Source organism: Scophthalmus maximus, chromosome 17 (assembly GCF_022379125.1).
Source record: "Scophthalmus maximus strain ysfricsl-2021 chromosome 17, ASM2237912v1, whole genome shotgun sequence".
NCBI classification, from domain to species: domain Eukaryota; kingdom Metazoa; phylum Chordata; class Actinopteri; order Pleuronectiformes; family Scophthalmidae; genus Scophthalmus; species Scophthalmus maximus.
In genome coordinates, this window is record NC_061531.1 from 16,386,902 (window position 1) to 16,407,192 (window position 20,291).

The 20,291-nt window shown below is 42.6% G+C and overlaps 4 protein-coding genes across 5 annotated transcripts; all 4 read left to right on the plus strand.

Moving 5' to 3' along the window:
* Positions 1–668: 668 nt before the first annotated feature.
* Positions 669–4,955, plus strand: LOC118288588 (kelch-like protein 11). Its single transcript, XM_035614855.2, has 2 exons — positions 669–1,475; positions 1,699–4,955. Exons 1-2 carry the CDS (start codon positions 988–990, stop codon positions 3,281–3,283), a joined length of 2,073 nt encoding a protein of 690 aa, XP_035470748.1. The 5' UTR covers positions 669–987; the 3' UTR covers positions 3,284–4,955.
* A 300-nt stretch (positions 4,956–5,255) lies between these two features.
* Positions 5,256–9,533, plus strand: LOC118288589 (cytosolic 5'-nucleotidase 3). The gene is made up of 9 exons (XM_035614856.2): positions 5,256–5,595; positions 5,965–6,063; positions 6,182–6,251; positions 6,358–6,404; positions 7,507–7,592; positions 7,695–7,784; positions 7,873–8,035; positions 8,141–8,341; positions 8,497–9,533. The coding sequence occupies exons 1-9, from the start codon at positions 5,593–5,595 to the stop codon at positions 8,605–8,607; spliced, it is 870 nt and encodes a 289-aa protein (XP_035470749.1). The 5' UTR covers positions 5,256–5,592; the 3' UTR covers positions 8,608–9,533.
* A 987-nt stretch (positions 9,534–10,520) lies between these two features.
* On the plus strand, positions 10,521–13,312 carry rpl27 (ribosomal protein L27). Its single transcript, XM_035614857.1, has 5 exons — positions 10,521–10,595; positions 11,131–11,213; positions 11,731–11,900; positions 12,936–13,046; positions 13,227–13,312. Exons 2-5 carry the CDS (start codon positions 11,133–11,135, stop codon positions 13,273–13,275), a joined length of 411 nt encoding a protein of 136 aa, XP_035470750.1. The 5' UTR covers positions 10,521–10,595; positions 11,131–11,132; the 3' UTR covers positions 13,276–13,312.
* Positions 13,313–14,257: 945 nt separating this feature from the next.
* On the plus strand, positions 14,258–19,912 carry ifi35 (interferon-induced protein 35). Of its 2 annotated transcripts, XM_035614933.2 has the most exons (10): positions 14,369–14,413; positions 14,668–14,733; positions 14,951–15,034; positions 16,262–16,420; positions 16,600–16,716; positions 16,899–17,043; positions 18,098–18,207; positions 18,295–18,478; positions 18,879–18,985; positions 19,089–19,912. In XM_035614933.2, the coding sequence occupies exons 2-10, from the start codon at positions 14,719–14,721 to the stop codon at positions 19,296–19,298; spliced, it is 1,131 nt and encodes a 376-aa protein (XP_035470826.2). In that variant the 5' UTR covers positions 14,369–14,413; positions 14,668–14,718; the 3' UTR covers positions 19,299–19,912. The 2 variants fall into 2 exon arrangements, with proteins under 2 accessions (XP_035470825.2, XP_035470826.2); XM_035614932.2 differs by lacking the exon at positions 14,668–14,733 and having other exon boundaries at positions 14,258–14,413.
* The last annotated feature ends 379 nt before the right edge of the window (positions 19,913–20,291 follow it).

Consider the following 20,291-nt stretch of genomic DNA (forward strand, 5'->3'; position numbering starts at 1 on the left):
GCATTTGTGCTGTAAATTTACCGATCTGTTATATAAAAATTATAAATACAAAATAAATGAAAAATAAATAACATATTTTGTATTTATTTCAGGTACAATAATATACAGATATAAATAATTATTTTTTTGCATTTAATCTGTTAGATTTGGGGGGGGGGGTTGTTATGTATTACATGTTTACTCAAAATAAACCAACCCCATGTGATTTTAAGTTGATAAAATGAATAGATAACATTTAGAAAATGTTATTAATAATACATACACACGTTAGGAAAGTAAACATTTACACAGATGACCCTGCTACCTGTAGACTTGACCTCCTCTGGCTCTGTAGGGTTCACAGTCACTACATGTTTATTTTTATTTTCATTTTTTATTTATATATTGTTTTTTACTCTGTGGCACTTTGAAATTGCTTTTAGCAATCAAAAGTGCTCTATAAATAAAATATATTATTATTATTATTATTATTATTATTATTATTATTATTATGATGATGATGATGATGATGATGTTGGTACCAGATCCTCACGATCGGAGATCAGCGCTCAGGAGGCCGACGTCACCGTCGCCTCCCACCTACTGCGCATGTCAGTCACTCTGTCTGTGTTTACCGAGCTGAAGCTAGCTTCTCATTCGTAGTTTTTCCTACCGTTTTCGTTACTGTCGCCAAATACGCGTCTGTAAGCCTGTCTGTGAATGGTAACCAGTGTATAAATAATACTTTAGATATTTTTCATAATTTTATAAAGTTTTTATGATGTACATGTTGTTTCTCATGTGCTAACTGGTGCGTTAAATCTGACATCACGTGTGTTCCCCTTTAAGTCCGCGGATGGGGACACTCCCGATAAGAAACGCACTTCACGGCCGCGCTCTGTTTTGACTCAAATGTGTGTGGAGCTGCGTATGTCGCCTCCTTTCATCCACTAGCGCACTTCGTCGCCCATCACCGCGCCCTCCCTCCCTCCCGACGCTGGCAGCGGAATGGCAGCGGCGGCCCCCAACCCGGAGGACTCCTCCAGGAGCAGCAGCAGCAGCGGCGGCGGCGGCAGCGGCGGCAGCGGGACCGTCACACCCAGCGCCCTCGCCGGCGACGGGGACGCGGAAGAGACCGAGGACTTCACCTCGTCGTCGCACTGCTCGGAGCTGTCGCGGCGGCAGAACGAGCAGCGGAAGCAGGGCTTGTTCTGCGACGTGACGCTGGCGTTCAGCAGCGGCGCGGCCAGCGGCAGCGTGCAGAGCTGCGAGTTCTCCGCGCACCGCTCCGTGCTGGCGGCGGCCACCGACTACTTCACCCCGCTGCTGGGGGGCCAGTTCTCCGAGTCGCTGACCGGACGGGTGGAGATGAAGGAGTGGAGCTCGGAGCTGGGGCCGGACGCGGAGACCGTGGAGAGCGTCATCCAGTACATGTACACCGGCGAAATACGCGTCAGCACCTGCAATGTGCACGAGGTGCTGGAGCTGGCCGACAGGTACGATCTGCTCGCAGTCACCTCGCTGTCTGCGGGTGTGACACAGGCAGACAGGTGTCATAGGTGAAGCATGAGGCCTTCGGTGGCTGCTCTGTGTTGTGTTTAGATGCTCTGTGTGCCCTGGCCTCACCGGTCAAAACACAATAGTATTTGCAAGTTAGCAGGAACTGTTGATTGTCTCTGACACTGTATACTGATTTCCTCGCCGTTGTCTCCATGTTAGGTTCCTCCTGCTGCAGCTGAAGGATTTCTGCGGCGAGTTCCTGAAGAAGAAGCTGAGCTTGACCAACTGCGTGGCCGTGCACAGTCTGGCACACATGTACACCCTGGACCAGCTGGCCCTGCGGGCCGCAGACATGATCCGCCGCAACTTCCACAAGGTCATCCAGGACGAGGAGTTCTACACGCTGCCCTTCCACCTGGTGCGCGACTGGCTGTCCGACGCGGAGATCACGGTGGACTCGGAGGAGGTGCTGTTCGAGGCGGTGGTGAAGTGGGTGCAGAAGAACCCCGAGGAGCGGAGCCGCTACTTCGAGGAGCTGTTCCGTCTCCTGCGTTTGCCCCAAATCAAGCCCACCTACCTGACCAGGGTGGTGAAAAACGAGGCCCTGGTGGCCGCCAACGAGGCCTGTCTCCGGCTGGTGTCGGAGGCCGTGGAGGGCCACGCCATTCGTTTTGAAAACCTCAAGTCAACTGACATGGAGCTCTGGTCGTCCCACATGGCCTCCTTTCAGCCTCGCTTTGGCCAGAACATGGACGTCATCATGGTGGTCGGCGGAGTGTCAGAAGGGGGGGACTACTTGAGCGAGTGTGTCGGCTACTTCATTTACGAGGACCGCTGGGTCAACCTGCCGCACATCCACAACCACTTGGACGGCCACGCCATCGCGGCCACAGAGTCCCACGTCTACGTCGCCGGTTCCATGGAGCCGGGCTTTGCTAAAACGGTGGAGCGTTACAATCCTAACCGCAACACCTGGGAGCAGGTGAGCAACTTGACCACACGCAAGCATTCCTTCGGCCTCACCTGCATCAAGGATATCCTGTACAGCATCGGTGGCCATGGGAACTTCAGTCCAGGTTTCAAAGACGTCAGTGTGTACGAGCCCGAGCAAGACAAGTGGCACAATCTGGAATCTGCCCCCAAAATCCTACGGGATGTGAAGGCAGTGAGCGTGGAGGACCGCTACGTGTACGTCACGGCACGCACGCCTGTCGACACAGACAATGACGACGGTCTGAAGACGGTGACCACTCGTTATGACACTGAGAGCCGCCAGTGGCAGGATGTTGACTCTCTGCCCCTTATTGACAACTACTGCATCTTCCAGATGGCCGTCGCCTCGACTAACTTCTACCACACGGCCTCCTGCTGCCCCAAGAGCTACACAGAGCGGGAGGAGGTTGCCAAGCAAAAGATCAGCGTGCGCATCTCTGATGAGATCCTGGAGAGCCTGCCACCAGAGGTCACCAGCATCGAGGGCGCCGCCATCTGCCACTTCGACGAAGACGTCTTCATCATCGGCGGCTGGAAGAACAGCGACGACGTGGACAAGCAGTACCGCAAGGAGGCCTACCGCTACTGTGCGGAAAGGAAGCGCTGGATGCTGCTGCCGCCCATGCCCCAGCCTCGTTGCCGGGCCACCGCCTGCCACGTCCGCGTCCCCTATCGCTTCCTGTACGGATGCCAGCGCTACCCCATGCCCCAGAACTTGGCCCGCCAGCGAGATCGCATGCAGCAGATGCAGCAGCTCCACCGGCGCACCCTCACCCTGCGCCGGCAGCTCCAGTCGCAGATTGAGTGTTGAGCATGTGGACGTCCGCTCCATCCAAGAACTTCGCGGTTCCCCCTCCGAAGACATACTGCGAAACCATTCCCTCGCAACCGCCGCTGTCGTCGTCGACCCCCATGTACAGGACAACGCTGTCATTCTGCATTTCATCAAACAGAAATCTGTCCCATCAGCTCTCGTACTGTGTTGTGTGAATGGCTCGTTTTTTTCAGAAAGCCATGGAATGTGTGGGCAGACATGTGCTGACCAGCTGGTGGTCTGCGAGGAGGGACACGGTGGATGTAAACATGTGAATAAGAGTGTTATATAACAGCCAACAACTGAATATCCTTTTTGTCAAGTTTGTTGGTACGGATGCTGTTTAATAGTAAAAAAGCTGTATATGTAAAACATTTCTATGGATATTTTACATTCCTCTATTGTATGCCCTGTACTCGGAAGACTAATGTGACATGACTAATAATAACTTCATTCCCGCATTCAGTCTAACTTGCTTAATGAAGTCTCTCATTCCACTGTGCCACTGTGACAATCTGTTCGTGAAACATCGGTCTTACTTATTTCATAGTTGCTCTGTTAGAATGACTCAGCTTGTTGCTGTGCAGCCTCAACAACTAAACACAAATTGATTATTTCCGGGAGGCTGTAAATCTTAAAAAGGCCTGTAGACTAGTTTGCTTTTAGATGTCAGTTCCTCTTCAACAGTTGTGCAGAGTATAGTTCTGTCGTTTGTGTTGCTCCTCTTGTAACTTGAAAACTACACAATGTTTCTCTGGGTTGTCTGAAGAGGTGAAAGGACACGAGAACTGTTAACGTCCAAAAAGATGTAAGAAGATGTAATGAAACCATTCCTTTGATCCGGGCTCTGCATTTAGCACCAATCCTTAGCAACGGGCTTGATCGTTCCTTTCTTTTGCACTTTGGGAGTTTGTTAATCGATGTGTGTTCTCATTCATACGAGAACGGTTCGTGGAAGGTGTGTAAATGCGTGAGTGTGTGTGTGTGTTTTTGCAGGGTATCTGCAAAGAACGGCAAACGCTTCTCTTGAACTGCACTTTGTGACATTTAATTGTTTTTAAAGTCTTACAGATAAATAGGGATTTAAGTCGCCCCCAGCACTTTGGCTCTTAGCTTGTTTCATATCGGACAAGGTGATTGTATTTTGGGAATGCTTTGTTTTAACCAGCTTACAGCCAGTAAGTTATGATCTTTAAAGAAAAGAAAAGAGAAAGAAAATGTTATCATTATTTGCAGAATTTGTTTCCCCCACATTAAATGTCTTGTAAAACCTTGTGTTCTTGTACTTCAATTGCAGCCGGGTGCGTATATGTCGATGTATGTGTTCTGTGGTCTCCCGTCACCTGCCAACGAACAGAGACTTAAAAAACAAGAATCAGATTTACAAGTCAAAACAAAAGGGATTGTTATATGAATGTGTTGTTATGACTTGACATTCAGAAATGTCCAACTGCCCGTGCAGCGCCTGAAGGTTACGGAGCACAGAAATGATATTCATTTCCCACGTTATGACCAACAAAGAGCAGCACTGCAACTATCAAGTGGTCTAAGCTAATTGATTGACTTTGCATGTGATAGTCTGACATTGTGTCCTCAATATTGGATGTAACTAATGCTAATGTCATCACTTGCAATTAAAGATGTTTTGTTAGACAACTGGTTTAACATACAGTGTGTTGTTGCTTTGTATGACTTTACTAAAACAGTTAAATTATTTAGTCCCACCGTTTCATTTTTTAAATTTTTTTTTTAAAAGCTCGATCCATTTGTAATTTATAGATGAGCCTGAGCCTGTGATCCTTCCCATATCATATTATTTAATGGTCCCGCAGAGAAGCTCCCCGGAGAAGGGAGACATACAAGTAGGAACCTTGTATCCGTGGCTCTGCCTCGGGGGGAAGAGTACACACCCGTCCCACTTCATGTTATGCAAGAAGTTGTGTTGCCTTCAAGTGCTCCTCGTGGGCTCGTAAATGTCAAACATCCAGAAGAAGAAAAAAAACAGTCGCTCCTTCTGATGCTTTAGTCCAGACTAGAACACGCAACACCAACGTGTTTTTTTTGTTTTTCATAAAACATGAAGACAGGTCCGTATACAAACTAGTGAACTCGGTTTCAAGGACTATTTACCGCTTTTGTTTGCCCGTCGATGTGTGAATTTGGGAAAATCCCGACACGAGTGAACCGGAAGGCGGCAGAACCGTCCTGCTCTGGCTAACAGATGATGCAAAGATCACACATCAGCGAAGACTAGACACCTCATTGTCAAACTAACTTTTACGTAACCGGCAACACATCTCAAGAAAATGGTAATGTTATTTGTGCAAAGTTTCGATTTCTGAACTACAAAGAAAACGCATGTTCACTAGCTAGCTAAACTGGGTTTAGTACCTATAGTGCGGTTAGCTAACTGGTTTCTCTTTGTTAGCTCGCTGTTCAGTGTGAGCACATTATAATACCAATAAATTATCATAACCATAAGTGTCGAGTGAGTGTTTTTTGGCTCTTGGACGTGTTTCGTAAGCAGGAAGTGAAGCTACAACGCTTAAATAGCGTGTTTCTTATATCTGGTGCTGGCGCATGTGTCTGATCAGTTATCTCGACGCGTAAATAAACAATGTGACACGTTGTCTTTCTCCCGTTCTCATCGGTCAATGGCACACACGTTCCCCGCAAAGATCCCGGAGCTGTCCAACCCCTCGGTGCACATGCGGGACCCTCAGCGGGTGCAGGAGATCCTCGAGTCCATGGTGAAGGCAGGATCCAACACTGTGCAGGTACAGTGCACCGCGCCACGCCCTGATCACACGACAGCTCTCATTACACACAGCCCATACGGGGAGAAAACATCTATTAAAGGATTATGTTCATATACTTTTTCTTCTTCTTCTTCAGGTGATCTCAGATTTTGACATGACCCTAACAAGGTTTGCATACAATGGCAAAAGGTGCCCTACGTGTCACAGTAAGTGCAGTTGGGGGGGGGGGGGGTCATTGCAAATAAAGGCTGGGTTGGGTATAATCTTTGATTTGTGTGTGTGTGTGTGTGTGTGTGTGTGTTTTATTTGCAGATATTCTTGACAACAGCAAACTCATCTCCAGTGACTGCAAAGAAAGGGTAAGAAAGAAAGATGCCTATGTGCAAAAGCAGATTAGAGTATGCTTTGGTTAGGACAGTGGCGTTGATAGATAGGTACTTTATTTATCCCAAGCTGGGAAATTCCAGTGTAAAAGCAGCACGTTTCACACAGCACACAAAATATATACAATATGTACAGCAACAAATGTAAAAAATATGAAATATAGAGAATAAGAATAATGAATATAAAGAATTTACATGAATATTAATAGTGGAAATAGTTCAGTAGTAATCAGCTACCAGTAATGTGCAGAGGAACATGGTAACATGAAGGTGCAAATGTGCCGGGATTTTTGGTTTGATTTAGATTAAACAGAGTCCAGAGTTTTTCTTTCAGACAGAGGTGAGGTGAGATTATTAAACTTGCACAAAACATTATAGTGACATTAGAAGATAACTGTGCATTAACTAGCAGTTTCATACATAAACCGAACAGCCAATATAATAGAACATAAAAGAATATCATTTTTTTTTCAATTGACAATTGGAGTAGGTCATGTTTCATTTAAAAATCGTATGGGATTTAAACAGTCCCGCCTCCTAGGCGTTTACTAAACTATTTTTTATTCTTTTTTCTGTAAACTATTACATAAATACAATTATTATATTATTTTCACTTTTATGTGCTTACAACTGAACCCTAGTTAATGTTTTTTCTAAAGTATTGAGATATTAAGTTGTAAAACACAGATACAGGTCATGAAAATGTCTCACTTATCATACATTTGTAAATTGGTTTATTCATTCACTCAGTTGTAGGAGATACAAACCAAATCAGTGCACCTCTTTAGCAATTCAAATATTTAATGTTTCCTTATTATAGCCCTCTTTGTCTTAATTATTCGTTTTGTATTTTATGGTTAAAACATTTTTCCACAGATTTTTATGAGATTGTCTGAACCACAAAACTATTATATACACAAACAAAATGAACTGTAGCCTACTGGTTTCTCCCTGAATCCTTGTGATATAATATGACAAGAAACTTTCAACAACAGATTATTTCTCTTTTTGATATCTGTCCATCTTTTCGAATGTCTTTTAACAAATCTCTTATTCTCCCTGTCTCTGTCTCCTGAAGCTGAAGGAGCTGCTCAACACATACTACCCCATAGAGATTGACTCCTCGCGGTCAATAGAGGAGAAATTGCCCCTAATGGTGGAGTGGTGAGTGTGGAATACAACTGTTGCAATTTTTTTAAAAATAAATAAATAAAATGATACTCTGCATATTCAGGTGTTTAAATAAACACCTTTCATTTGCGACAGGTGGACAAAAGCCCATGAAATACTGGTAAAGCAGGAGATCAGGAAAGACCTGCTGGCCGTGGTGGTACGAGAGTCTGATGCCATGCTGAGGTCAGAACTCCTGCATCCGCTTAATCCTTTTTTAATGAAAAAAAATGATGGCCACTTGAACTGTGATAATAACTTGATGTTTTAACAGGGAGGGCTTCCAGCTCTTCTTTGATCACCTGTCTGAGCACAGCATCCCTCTGCTCGTCTTCTCTGCTGGAATCGGAGACATCCTGGAGGAGGTGATCCGCCAGGCCGGGGTCTTCCACCCCAACGTCAAAGTCTTCTCCAACTACATGGACTTTGACGAGTGTGTGAGTAGTAACACCACAAAAACACACAAACAATCTGACCCCCACACACATTGCAGGGATGAGGCTTGTGATTTGATGGAGCCATGTCTTTGTTTGCCTCCACAGGGCGTATTGAGAGGCTTCAAAGGAGAGCTGATCCACATTTATAATAAGAGGGAAGGAGCGCTGCTCAACACCGGCCACTTCCAGGAGCTGCGGACGCGGCCTAACGTATTACTGATGGGCGACTCTCTGGGAGATCTGACCATGGCTGACGGGGTGCAGGACATGGAGAACATCCTCAAGATCGGGTTCCTCAATGACAAGGTAAATAAAAAATCACACCCACACATTCTCAAAATTACTTGATATATTTTGTATCTGCCAGATGAAGGTCAGAGAAAATTTGTTCAGATTGTCCCTCAAACAGCTGACTTGAAACTGTTACCATGGTCTGATATTGTTTGTTTTGTTTTTTTCAGGTGGAGGAGAGGAAGCAGTCATACTTGGACTCATATGACATTGTGCTGGTAAAAGATGAGACCCTGGAAGTCCCTAACGCTGTACTGCTCTACCTCACTGGCAACAAGTGAAGTGAGGATCGATTGTCCACTGGCCATTGGGCCCTCTGGTGCCATAAGACGAAAGAGCCCATCTCCAGCTGTTATTGACAACTAACTAATATTGTTTAATGAGTATTATTTTCTATTTTTACTAAAAGCTACACACTTCTGTGAACGAGTGTGGGATACCACAAATAGCTTGTCCAGTTGTCATAGCCCACAAACACCACGTCGTCCCTCCATATTCTATTCTAGTCCACCAACCTTCCTCTCCTGTTTATGGTTAAATGCTGCACTACTGTGCAGCATGTTGTGTGTGCATGTGATGGGTGGTATTTTCTACTTGTTGAGGGACAAATGGTTAGGGCAGACAGTTCTGGTTTTCATACAGGATACAATGATAAAGGGAAATGAAAAAAAAATCTGGTTTGAAACTGTTTTCCAGCCGCTTACAATAAACCTCTTTTCCAGCTAAGTTGTAATATTACATGAAATTATATTTCATGCTTTGTCTCAGTCAGGTCTTCTAGCTTCTGGCCATATTGTCAAGCATATAATACAGGGTTGTGTTTTTCATTAAAACTTTAGTTTTCTCTTATATACCACCACAGTGCTAGTAAGTGGTGCACTAAGACAGCAAAATAAACAAGTGAGCAGAAACATCCAGATCTTTAATACCACGTCCACTAATTATGTTAGTAAGAACTAACTGCTACCTCAATAAAACTTTTTTAGATTATTTTTGGGGGGTTTCACATGATTTCACCTTTTAACTGTATGACTGTCAACAATGTCTGTCACATTTTGCACTCCAATAAAACGTTTTAAAAAGCTTTTCATCTTGAGAGTTCAGATCACAATAATCACGTACATCAGGTCGTTCATGGTTTTGTCCGAAATCGTTTTCCTTTTCAAATGCTGTAACTTGTCAAAAGTAAAGTTCTGTTTAATCTGTTTCTGAGCTTCATGTTTCTTTAAATACATGCCACTAGATTAAAATCTGAAAAACTGATTTACAGGTACAAACACACTACAACATACAGCCTTCGTGTTCTGCTATTTTATACAAACTGCAGAAACGTACAGTACATACGCAAAATTAGTGAAACTCATTAGCTTCCTGTTTCCCTCTCTTTGGTTAATCAGCTTCCAAACCGGAGTAGCAGACTGAGTGACAATAAATGCTGTGAGAACAGAAACTTTCACAGTGTAGAAGATCATGGTGTGGGGTCTTTCATAAAACAGTCGAGAGCAACAAGGCATAAACAAGAACTTACCGGGACATTTGATACAGTTTCTGCGGGTATTCCCCTTTTTTAAGCATATGTCATTGGTGCAAACAAACTTATAATATTTCTGATGATTTGATTTACAATTATTTGATTTTCACCTTCGTCCTCCGCACTCATCTGTGGCACTAAATTCTGCTTATTATATGATTTCTCTTATGTACCACATGCACCTATAATTTTTAAATTATTTAATTTCATCCCTATTTAGGATAAGATAACTTCGTTGATCCTACAATGGGGAAATGTGCTAAAATGTACCACAGCAAAAAAATTCAAAAGAATAGGCAAAAATAAGATGTATAAAAAGTACTGGCAATTGTACATAATATACAAACAAACAAAGTGCAGTGGCACATTTAAATTTTTTTATATTGCACTGTCAACTGATGTGGAAAGAAGGTGCAAGTAATGATGAGTACATCATTTTTATTTATTATATTATTTGTATATCATAGTAATATTATTTGTGTATTTAAATATTTCACGCAAATAAAACCAACCCCAAAATATTATTTTTAGTATTATAATAATAATAATAATAATATGAATATAATTACTATTATAACCATATCATTATTATATTGCTGACGACAATTTAAAGAAATAGAAAATAAAAAATGGAAAAATAATTTTCTCCGGAAGTGACGTGTAGATCGGAGTGGGTCAAAGTTCAGAACAACCTTCCGGACTTCCTTTCCTGGTAGCGGCGGCCGTAGAACAGCATCAGTGAGTGAAACTTCCCTGCAAACAATCTTCAACCATCGCTCCAAATCTGGCCACATTCATAATTTTTATCGCGCCACACTAATTTTGATCGATCCTGTCGCTCAGATGCCATTAATATTTTCATATGTTTTTCACTCGGCTGTGATAAAAATCTATTATTATTATCATCGCGGCGCTTCGTCTCCGTAGCCCTCATTCCAACATGGCCGCCTCAGTTTTCACGTGAAGCGCCTTGTTTTAACGTGGCTCGTGTTAAATATCCAGACTGCGCACTTGTTGCTAGGACGACTCCGATTGTGTGAACTATTTCGTGAACTATTTCCTTGAAGTAAACTGTTAAAGCCCCGGAAGACGAGTCTAAACTGGATGCTAATGCTAACCTAGCCGAGCAGTAACCCTCGCACCAAACCCCTTGAGAGAAATCAAGCGTTTTAAGGGTCAGACTTTGTGCTGGTTCGCATCATTCATGTTGCATGTGAAGTGTTGTCTCTTGGTTTTGGTGCCGCCGAGTGTAACCGAACTTTCTCTGTGGCAGACATGGGCAAGTTTATGAAGCCTGGGAAGGTGGTGATGGTCCTGGCAGGACGCTACGCCGGGCGCAAAGCTGTCATCGTCAAGGTAAGAGGGCTCTGGTCTGGTGGAGGGATGGAGAGAGGGCATCTTCTGCTCAACGTGCTAGAATCTTCCAATACATGTTGGTCATTCACTGCCTGGTGATCTTGCACATCATTGTCAGCAGCTAATGAAAGGGTGTCTGTAAAATCCACATTTGTAACTTGCAGGTTTTTAACTCGTATCAGACTTAAAATGCTGCTATGAACTCTTTTTTCCACTAATCATGAATATATATGTTTGCCTGGCTGCAAAATGTGCCACAAAAACGAGTTAAAATGAGAAATTTATAGTGCTGACCATCTGGAAAAAAATCCTTATAAAGACTGAAAACACTCGCAAAGCTCAACAACGTTGTGGCTACAACAAACCATAGTTTAACACTCATGTCCGTCAAACATCTGTGTTTTTAAATACAAGACTTTTTCATACCACATTTCCACAGCTTATTTTCCACTATTGTCGGCACCTACACATTTTTTTCTTTTTTTTAACGGCCCTTTTTGTCAACGTCTCCTTGCAGAACATTGACGACGGCACCACCGACCGGCCTTACAGCCACGCTCTGGTCGCAGGCATCGACCGCTATCCCCGTAAGGTGACCACCACCATGGGCAAGAAGAAGATCGCCAAGAGGTCCAAGATCAAGGCCTTCGTCAAGGTGTTCAACTACAACCACCTCATGCCCACCAGGTCAGTGTGTTGACGATCCTTCTGCGGTGAGATGCTTCACCGCGGTGGTGGATAGTTTATGTTCTTGGTGTGAGTAGTGCCCATGTGGTGTCTCGCAGAAGTTTGATTCTACATTTCACCAAGAAATGTTCGTAGAGGAGCTTCAAACATAAGTTGGGCAGTAGCCTGTATTTTGCTAGTCAACAATACCCGACTAAGACCAAAACCATCAAAGAATTAGCGCTGGTATTCCTCCAGAAACTTATTATAAACACTCCAGCAAGCTGAGCCATTGCACTGGATGGACACACCTTGGTTTAGTTCTTAAATTATGCTTCTGTTTGGTTATCGTGTGTTTTGAACTTGCTACTGATCAGATTCTCATCTCTGATAAGTTTTTCCACGACAGCAGCAAATGCCAATGTCGGTAGAATATAAATACTACACTATACCAAACAAAGAGCAAAAGATGTCTCCCAAGTTGAAATTAGTTTTATTGATTTAATGTTATATTTTTAGTTTGACTTCAACCAACCTGCAAGTGGAAACTGGGAACGTTTTGTTGTTTCTAATCATTTTACCTGGAGAAACTGTACAACAATAAAAACACAATAGATTTTTGAATTTCCTTCAGAGGAGGTGTTGTCGGTCAGTGAAAGTCATAGTGATCACAATTTAGAGCAGTTATTTGTAGCCAATGTAGGAAGCAACTTCAGCTTTACTGTCATATTCTGATGTTTGATTGGCTGTTTGCTGGCTTGTCAATTAACTTTGAAATATATTGGATGATGCTTTTGTTGGGAAATGTGTATCAGGATTTCTTTGGACACAGGATGGAGCAGTGTTGAACTTCAGATGGACGTTGATGTAAATATGTTGCCTGGTCACCGTGTGTATCAAAGGCGGCTCTTCAACTAGCTGCTGTTGTCCACGAGCAGTGTCAGGTCACTTAGAGTTTCTACAGTGAATGTGGACATAATAGGAGAAACAGTCGTGCCCAACGTGTCCTCGCAGGATTTAAACATCTTCTCATCCCTTCACTCCTTTTCCCTTCAGATACTCTGTGGATATTCCTCTGGACAAAACTGTTGTGAACAAGGACGTCTTCAGGGATCCTGCTCTCAAGCGCAAAGCCAGACGGGAGGCCAAGATCAAGTTCGAGGAGAGGTGAGTCTCCTGACACAGGAATCTGTTTGAATTTGTGGGATTCTTTTCCTCTTTAACATTATTAGCACCAAGTGTGTTTGAGACAGATCCCTGCATTGTTTTAGTGTTGTTCGTTTTATAGAGTTGCTGTGTTTGGAGTAAGTTGTCCTGATCTGATATCTGTTTTTTGTCTGTTTCCAGGTACAAGACAGGCAAGAACAAGTGGTTCTTCCAGAAGCTCAGATTCTAAATTCACTCGCTTTCACAAATAAATGTTTAAAAATGGACTCCTGGTTGTGTCTTTTTGACCTTTTCCATGACAATGTTTCTGTCATTTAATATGTAACTGAAATATTTTAGATCCAACCACCAGTGTTGTTTCTAGTGAAGAATTGTTGTTAAATGTTTGATCAGTTGCACCTTAAATAGTGATTAGCAGTTTTTTACTATTTGTTATTGTGGCGTGAACGGCATGTTGGATGTGGAGTGGGGGGAAGTAACCAAACTCATTAATACAAGCACTTTCACCTGCATGTAGTTTTAAGGTACTTTAATATTCAATATTCTATGCCACTTTAAACTCCACTACATTTACTGTTACGTAAAAGTACAATTTTTAAAAACGTTTCCAAAAGCCACCACATGCAATGTTTTGAATTAATTTTTTTCTTTGCCCCTTTTTTTTTTTTTAATGTTTTTTGTTGTTGCTTCAGACTTTAGCAGCCCACTGTCTGCACATTTTTTCATCTTTATCTGTAAAATGCTCCCCCCCCCCCAAAAAATTTATGTTGGTAATTCAAAACAGTACATACTGAGCTTTAGAATATCAAACAAGAATAAAATAAAAATGTTAGGTGTAATCAGGAATCAGAAAAAGCACATTAACGTGCATTATTTTATTTTACTCATTCATTAAAATGAAAAATAGTGGCCATGTGGTAATAAACTTACATCTATGAATAAACTGTTACATCACAACTATAGCATCATGTCCTTCAAGTTTACTACAAATTTAACAAATTATTATATATCAATTTTGTTGAAAGATGGTCTTTGCAGCTCCTGTCTTTCTTTTTCTTTTTTACCCAAAAGGACCTCGCAAAATTTAAATCAAAATAACATGGTCAAGTATTTCAATCTTATTGAAAGTTATTGTCTGGTATAAAAAAAATATTTCCCCCTGAAGTGTGAAAAAGAAATTAGAAATCATTCCGTTCTACGAGTCTTACGTTGTTTTTATTCCCCGGATGAACCTGAATGCAGCATCTTGTATGCGCGTTGAGCGCCCTCTGGTGGAGAACGGTAAGACGTTCAGTTTCGGGACTTCCTGCTGCTGCGAAAAAGAAACTGAAAGAATAAATGAGCTCAGAGCAGTGACTCGACTGAAGGTACGTTCAACAACAGCCGCTTTTAAAAAGTACAAATGATATGATATTTCTTATTCAAAATTTAACAGCGTTGTCGGTAAAACACGGACGTTTTGACTTGCTGAGATTTGTGTGTATGGAAGCAGGAATAACAGCCTGTCATGACTTTAGTTTAAGTTCCTGAAGTTTGGTTTATGAACTATATGTATATTTGTTTCTCTTTGATAAACAGTCATGTGTTAATGTCAACTTATATTGCTGTGGTTGATTGACAGTACGAGAAAGCAGCAATAACCTCTGAATAAGTTCAAGATTATACTTAGCCAATGTTGTCAGATGAGGTGAGGAAACGTCATTTTGTTTTGTTTTTTTCCATGTTGACATTTAGTCGTTGTTGAAAAATAAATATAAATGTGGAATCATAATATCATATTTCATATTATATTTATATTATGAAATATGATATTATGACTTCAATATTCCTCAATCCTTTTGGATTTCAATTTTTCTTGCATAAGTGTAACTGTACTTTCACTTGATTTTTCCTTGTGCTTGTAGGATTTCTCTCTTGTGATGGAGCAAGCACCGCCGCCCTCCAAGGACTCGTTGGAGGAAATCCAGGCCTTGATCGCCAACTATAAGGTTTTAAACACTCATGATTTATCTGACAGTGGTGTAACGTGTGCCACTGTACCAGAAAAGATAATAACGTTCAAGTTTTTGTTGACTATGATGCAAAAAGGGGCTGCTGCATATTTTTGAGGTTTCCACACACACAAGGAGGTCAGAATATATGAAACACCTCTGATATGATGTGACATTATGTTTGAAGTTTCCATGTTGACAAACTAATATTTTTACCTAAACAAAAGTAAAACAATGCAGATGTTGCACTTTGGATAATCTTCATATGATGATTGGAGACAATTTCCATATCTACCAACTAAACTGTGTTCCCTTGTGGTTTCTTATTCATTTTAACTGCTTCATTTAGGAAGATTAATATCAGACAGATTATCATTTAACGTCATTAGTTTAATTTATGCCAGTTGCGAGAGTTCAACTCTAAGGTGTTTATTAGTTTTTCATCTTCTGTTTTCACATAACACAAGGAGGACATGGAGAAAAGAGAACACCTCTGATATAACATGACATATAGTCAGACAATAAAACGTGAAACATTATATGACCCTCTGAAGGCAAAGGCCCGAGAGAGAAGTGTTTTTAAGTTTTCACGTTACACGTTATTTAACCCACACAGATCTTTTAAAAGCACATGTAAGAGCCAGATCTGTGTACACAATGTGTTGTAGTTCCTTCGTTTGTCCAGCAGGTGGCATTAGGCGTATGCGCAGGGAAGGTGTGTTGCATGAAACGGAGAGAGAAGCAAACGACGTCGTCAGCTATTCATTTTTTAATGTTTGTTGAGGAAAATTAGCTACTATCAATCCTTCTAATGTTGTACTGTAACATTATAATATTACAAATCACAGTATTCACAACTCATAGATTCAGTCTCACCGCTTCACCTGAACCCCCCCCCCCCCCCAAAAAAAATATCAGTTCATCCAAATGGATTCATCAAATAGAAATCCAATTTTACAAATGTAACATATGTATGTTATTCTATTTCTTTACGTAATAAAACAACACAGTTGTTTCCACTTTCTCTGATGTAAATATTAGCTCTTTTTCCTGTAGTCGACAGTTGCAAAGTATTTGGATATTTAGATGAGACAAAAACAAAGACATCAGCTCTGGGGAAACTCGGACGGATATTTTCGTTCTTCTTCATCTATGAATCAATTATGAAAATATGTTGTTAGTCGCGGCGCTGATCGACGCAACATTTGCTTTCTGTGTCCATAGAAAATATGCAGTCAGCTGTCTGTGGACCAGACGGAGCTGGCCAGCGTCACCAAGGACAACCAGGAGATGACTCAGAAGTGCAGGCAGCGCTCCGTCAAACTGGCCCAGAGCCTGGATGAGGAGCAGCGCTCCAACAAGGAGCGCATCGAAAATGAAAAGGTACATGGCTCTTTATCTATTTATTTATTTAAAGTGATGGGAATCAGAAAAAAAAGCGAATATCATATGATTTTTCAATAGTTATTCTCATTTAAAAAAAATGTGTGTACTACTTATTAAACATGCTGCTGCGTCTCCTCGGTCCCTCATTGCTCTCTGAATTTTTTTCCGTCTCCAAGGCGACAGTGAGTTCGCTGAGTCTGGAGGAAATCCAGCTCATGGAGGAGATACAGAAAGTGGAGGTCGCCCTGAAGCAGGAGGAGGGAGAAAACGAGCAGCTGAGACAGGAGGCCGATGTACGTTAACCTTTCGGGGCACACACACACACACACACACACGCACACACACACACACACGCACACACACACACACACACACACACACGCACACTCACACACACACACACACGCACGCCGCCCCTCTCCAGCCCGATATCGTGACGGATTCTGGTTAAACCCCTGTGCCCGTTGATTTCCAGGTGTTCACCACTGTACCAGAGAAGAAGGTCGTCTTCACCGGGGATACGGGAAACGCCGGCGACGCACGAAAGTTTGAAATGAACTCGCGCGTAGTCTATCCGATGGAGGGGGGGACGGCACTGATTACGTTTGAGGATGAAGCCGGTGAGTTTGTGTCCAGTCACGGATGAGTGTGTTTTACCTGTGACTAGAAGTCACTAGAACACATCCAGCCTGCGTGGCCAGGTTTCACCACCAGGGGGCGCTGATGAAATGAGCTGCAGTACCAATGCAGAGTGTTATTTTACCTGGAACTTTTTGCATCTGGGCTGGAAAACCTTGAGTACACTTTACTTCACAAACTTTACTGTGTCAAAGTCTTATGATTCAGTGATGTGTGACTCCCCCCCGAGGGACAATTTGGCTCCCAGTAGTAGGCGACGCCAACACGGCACATGACACAAAAATAAATAGAGTGGGAGTCATCACTTTGAAAAAGGCAGTGAACTGTAAAAACTCTGTAAAAAGTCTGTTCGTCCTCGCTGAAACTGGTAGATAAGCAGTAGAGCATGAAAAATATATCAGGCCATATATTTATCAAACCCCTAATGTCAAAGAGATGTAAGTTTAACCATAAACTTAAATATAAAAAAGAATAAACAAAAAGAAAACACAAACACCACCAAACAAATTGAACTTGAATGAAAATGTATTTTTATGTAAAACGTATATAAATACATACATATATAACATAAATAAGTTTTTCTGCAAATGAAAAGTTTTCCTTTCAACAAACAAATACATATATAAATAATCAGGCCGATGCAGTATTACCACTCATGTTTTTGCTGGTTACAAATAGTAGTTCATCAGATCACCTGTATTTACAGTAGTTTTGTGACTGTTGACACATATTAATAGTTGGTATGAAGGTCAGAAACCTGCAGCCCCTGAAGCTGAATGACAGAGTTAAGGCAGCAATCTGAAGGAATTAGTTTTGCTAAATTCATATTGAAATATAGAAATTAGAAAACCCTCATTGTTTATCTGAAATGGTATTATAGATTTTTGTGGTGCAGACTCAATGACGATGGGCTGTTCGGACAGACACATGGCTCTCATGGTTTAAATAACACTTAAATCCCACGAAGACCTCTGCATTGATAATTCTGCCATGTTATAAAATCCTGATTAACTCAGTCTTTCCTCTTGTCATTAGCGGCCAACAGGATCCTGACCATGAAGACGCATCAGGTGGCTCTGGAAGGCGACTGCCACATCACCGTGGAGGCCCGGCCGGTTCGGCTGATGCTGCCCAGCCTGGTGGAGGTGACGGAAACAAAGAGGCGATCGAATGAGCCCAGTGTGAGGTTCCTGTTCCTGTGTTCACCCCCCCGTGCGTCTCTTGTCCTGCAGATCGCCTCTGAGGTTTGTCCTCAGCGCATGTTAATCAGCGACCTGCCCGAGATGGACACGGAGACTCTGCTGAACAAGCTGGACATCCACTTCCACCGGCGGATAAACGGAGGCGGGGAGGTGGAGGGCTGTGAATTCCTGCCGGACTCCGGGACCGTGGTCCTCACATTCGTGGACGACAACAGTGAGATGGCCGAGGCTACATCCACACCAATAGCTTTTAGTTTTACAATGAAAATGAAGTAAATCTCTGTCCGTACTAGAAGAACCCCATGTCCATTCATGTACACCGGGCATGTGCGTGCTGGTGTCAACAGGAAGCAGATCGTCTTCTCTGCTGTCGGTCGCTTCATTGACTCCGACCACTCCGTAAAATGTCCCAAAACCAATTTCTCGGACATTTTACATTTTAGTTAATGTCTGAAACAGCTACAGGTGTTAAAGCAGGCTTTGCATTCACCATCGGCAAATGTGTTGTGACTGATCAGACTCGATCAGGAAGCAAACACAGGTCGTCCAGACTAAAATACAAAGCTGTAGTTTCCAACTCTCCCGCTAATGAATTTCTCTTTCTGCCGTTTCAGTCGCGCAAGGTTTGACGGAGACGGAGTTCCATGAAGTGCAGCTGAAAAACAAGAAGCACACGGTGCGAGTGACTCCTTTTCTGAACGGGAAAATCACAAACCTTAAGGTGAGCATCTGCACGATGGGGGGGGGGGGGGACGGACGACACAAGACCAGGAGAAAGGACGCTTTTACTGAAACGTGCATCTGTGTTGATGCGCCCCTTCCAGACCAAGTGGTCGGCGTGTCCTCGCACGTTGCTCCTGGCGGGGATCCCTGAGGTCATGGAGCAGGAAACGCTGCAGGACCTGCTGGAAATCCACTTCCAGAAAAACAGCAACGGCGGAGGAGAGATCGAAGCCGTCCTCTACAACCCGCCGGGTCGCCGCGCCTCGGCGCTGTTCGAGAGCGTCGGCCGCCCGCAGGAAAAGGAGCAGTGAGCCGTCGGTTCACCGGCTTCTCACGGTGACGGGATACACGCCGGGTTTTTAAGTTTTAAATATATTCTCCGGTGATGGAAGTTCAGGACATTACAGAGTGAACTTATGAAACTGCCAGCTGCTGCCATAAGTCTGGAATTGAATAAACTTATTGATAGATGAAAACGATGATGTGTTTGCGGTGTAGTTAATCAAAAAAATAGATTAACAGCAATAACAATGTTAACAGTGTAATTACATTGGTCCAATGACCTTATTGTTCTTTGAGTAACCTGTAACCTTCTGCATGTAAAACATTTGACCAAACTACTTTACAACTTTATGAAACATCAAATATAAATGGCCGTCAGTAACACTGTGTTGGCACAGTGCAAATAAAGTGGCTAAGACTAAACAAACCTTTAGGAATATATTAATTGAAGTAAATGCACAATTGTCTTTGTCCTGACTTTCAAATCAGGAAATATTAATAGTTGCCTCATACAAAGCCTCCGAGTTTGTCAGTCGAACCGGTTTAGTTATCAAATCTGTCCTGGTGAATGTTCACAGGACAAGTGGCTCGTCATAAAGAATGACAACAGAACATTTTCATTAAAATCCTTTTGTGCCACTTCTCTTCTGAAGCCCTCGTTTTTGTCGTCATGCTCAGGGGAAGATGTAAACATGATCTGCGTGTTTAAAAACTGTCTCTGCATAATTGATTTTACTTCTCAGATACCTTCGATGACGACAACTGCGTGTTTTAGTTCTTGGCATTTAAAAAGACAACTTGATCGGGACCTGGAATAAAGATGTTTTTGGAGCGGCACGGTGGTGTAGTGGTTGGCACTTTTGCTTCACAGCAAGAAGGTTCTTGGTTTGAGTCCCAGTTCGGACCAACCAACCACCTTGAGCTGCAATTCTGATTTCAGCTTCTGAAATGTGAATATTCTTGCTCCTCTATGACAGTAAACCAAATATCTTTAGTTTGTGTACAACGCAAAACATCATCTT

What these genes read in the sequence shown, in the direction of transcription:
- LOC118288588 (XM_035614855.2), top strand. Translation starts at nt 988, where the DNA reads ATGGCAGCGGCGGCCCCCAACCCGGAGGACTCCTCCAGGAGCAGCAGC. An exon ending in GTGCTGGAGCTGGCCGACAG is followed by an intron (nt 1,476 to 1,698) that starts GTACGATCTGCT and finishes TCTCCATGTTAG; the next exon opens with GTTCCTCCTGCTGCAGCTGA.
- LOC118288589 (XM_035614856.2), top strand. An exon ending in AAGGTGCCCTACGTGTCACA is followed by an intron (nt 6,252 to 6,357) that starts GTAAGTGCAGTT and finishes TTTTATTTGCAG; the next exon opens with ATATTCTTGACAACAGCAAA. An exon ending in ACATGGACTTTGACGAGTGT is followed by an intron (nt 8,036 to 8,140) that starts GTGAGTAGTAAC and finishes TTGCCTCCACAG; the next exon opens with GGCGTATTGAGAGGCTTCAA.
- rpl27 (XM_035614857.1), top strand. Translation starts at nt 11,133, where the DNA reads ATGGGCAAGTTTATGAAGCCTGGGAAGGTGGTGATGGTCCTGGCAGGA. An exon ending in AACCACCTCATGCCCACCAG is followed by an intron (nt 11,901 to 12,935) that starts GTCAGTGTGTTG and finishes TTTTCCCTTCAG; the next exon opens with ATACTCTGTGGATATTCCTC. An exon ending in AAGATCAAGTTCGAGGAGAG is followed by an intron (nt 13,047 to 13,226) that starts GTGAGTCTCCTG and finishes GTCTGTTTCCAG; the next exon opens with GTACAAGACAGGCAAGAACA.
- ifi35 (XM_035614932.2), top strand. Translation starts at nt 14,273, where the DNA reads ATGAACCTGAATGCAGCATCTTGTATGCGCGTTGAGCGCCCTCTGGTG. An exon ending in AGCTGAGACAGGAGGCCGAT is followed by an intron (nt 16,717 to 16,898) that starts GTACGTTAACCT and finishes GTTGATTTCCAG; the next exon opens with GTGTTCACCACTGTACCAGA. An exon ending in GGAAAATCACAAACCTTAAG is followed by an intron (nt 18,986 to 19,088) that starts GTGAGCATCTGC and finishes CGCCCCTTCCAG; the next exon opens with ACCAAGTGGTCGGCGTGTCC.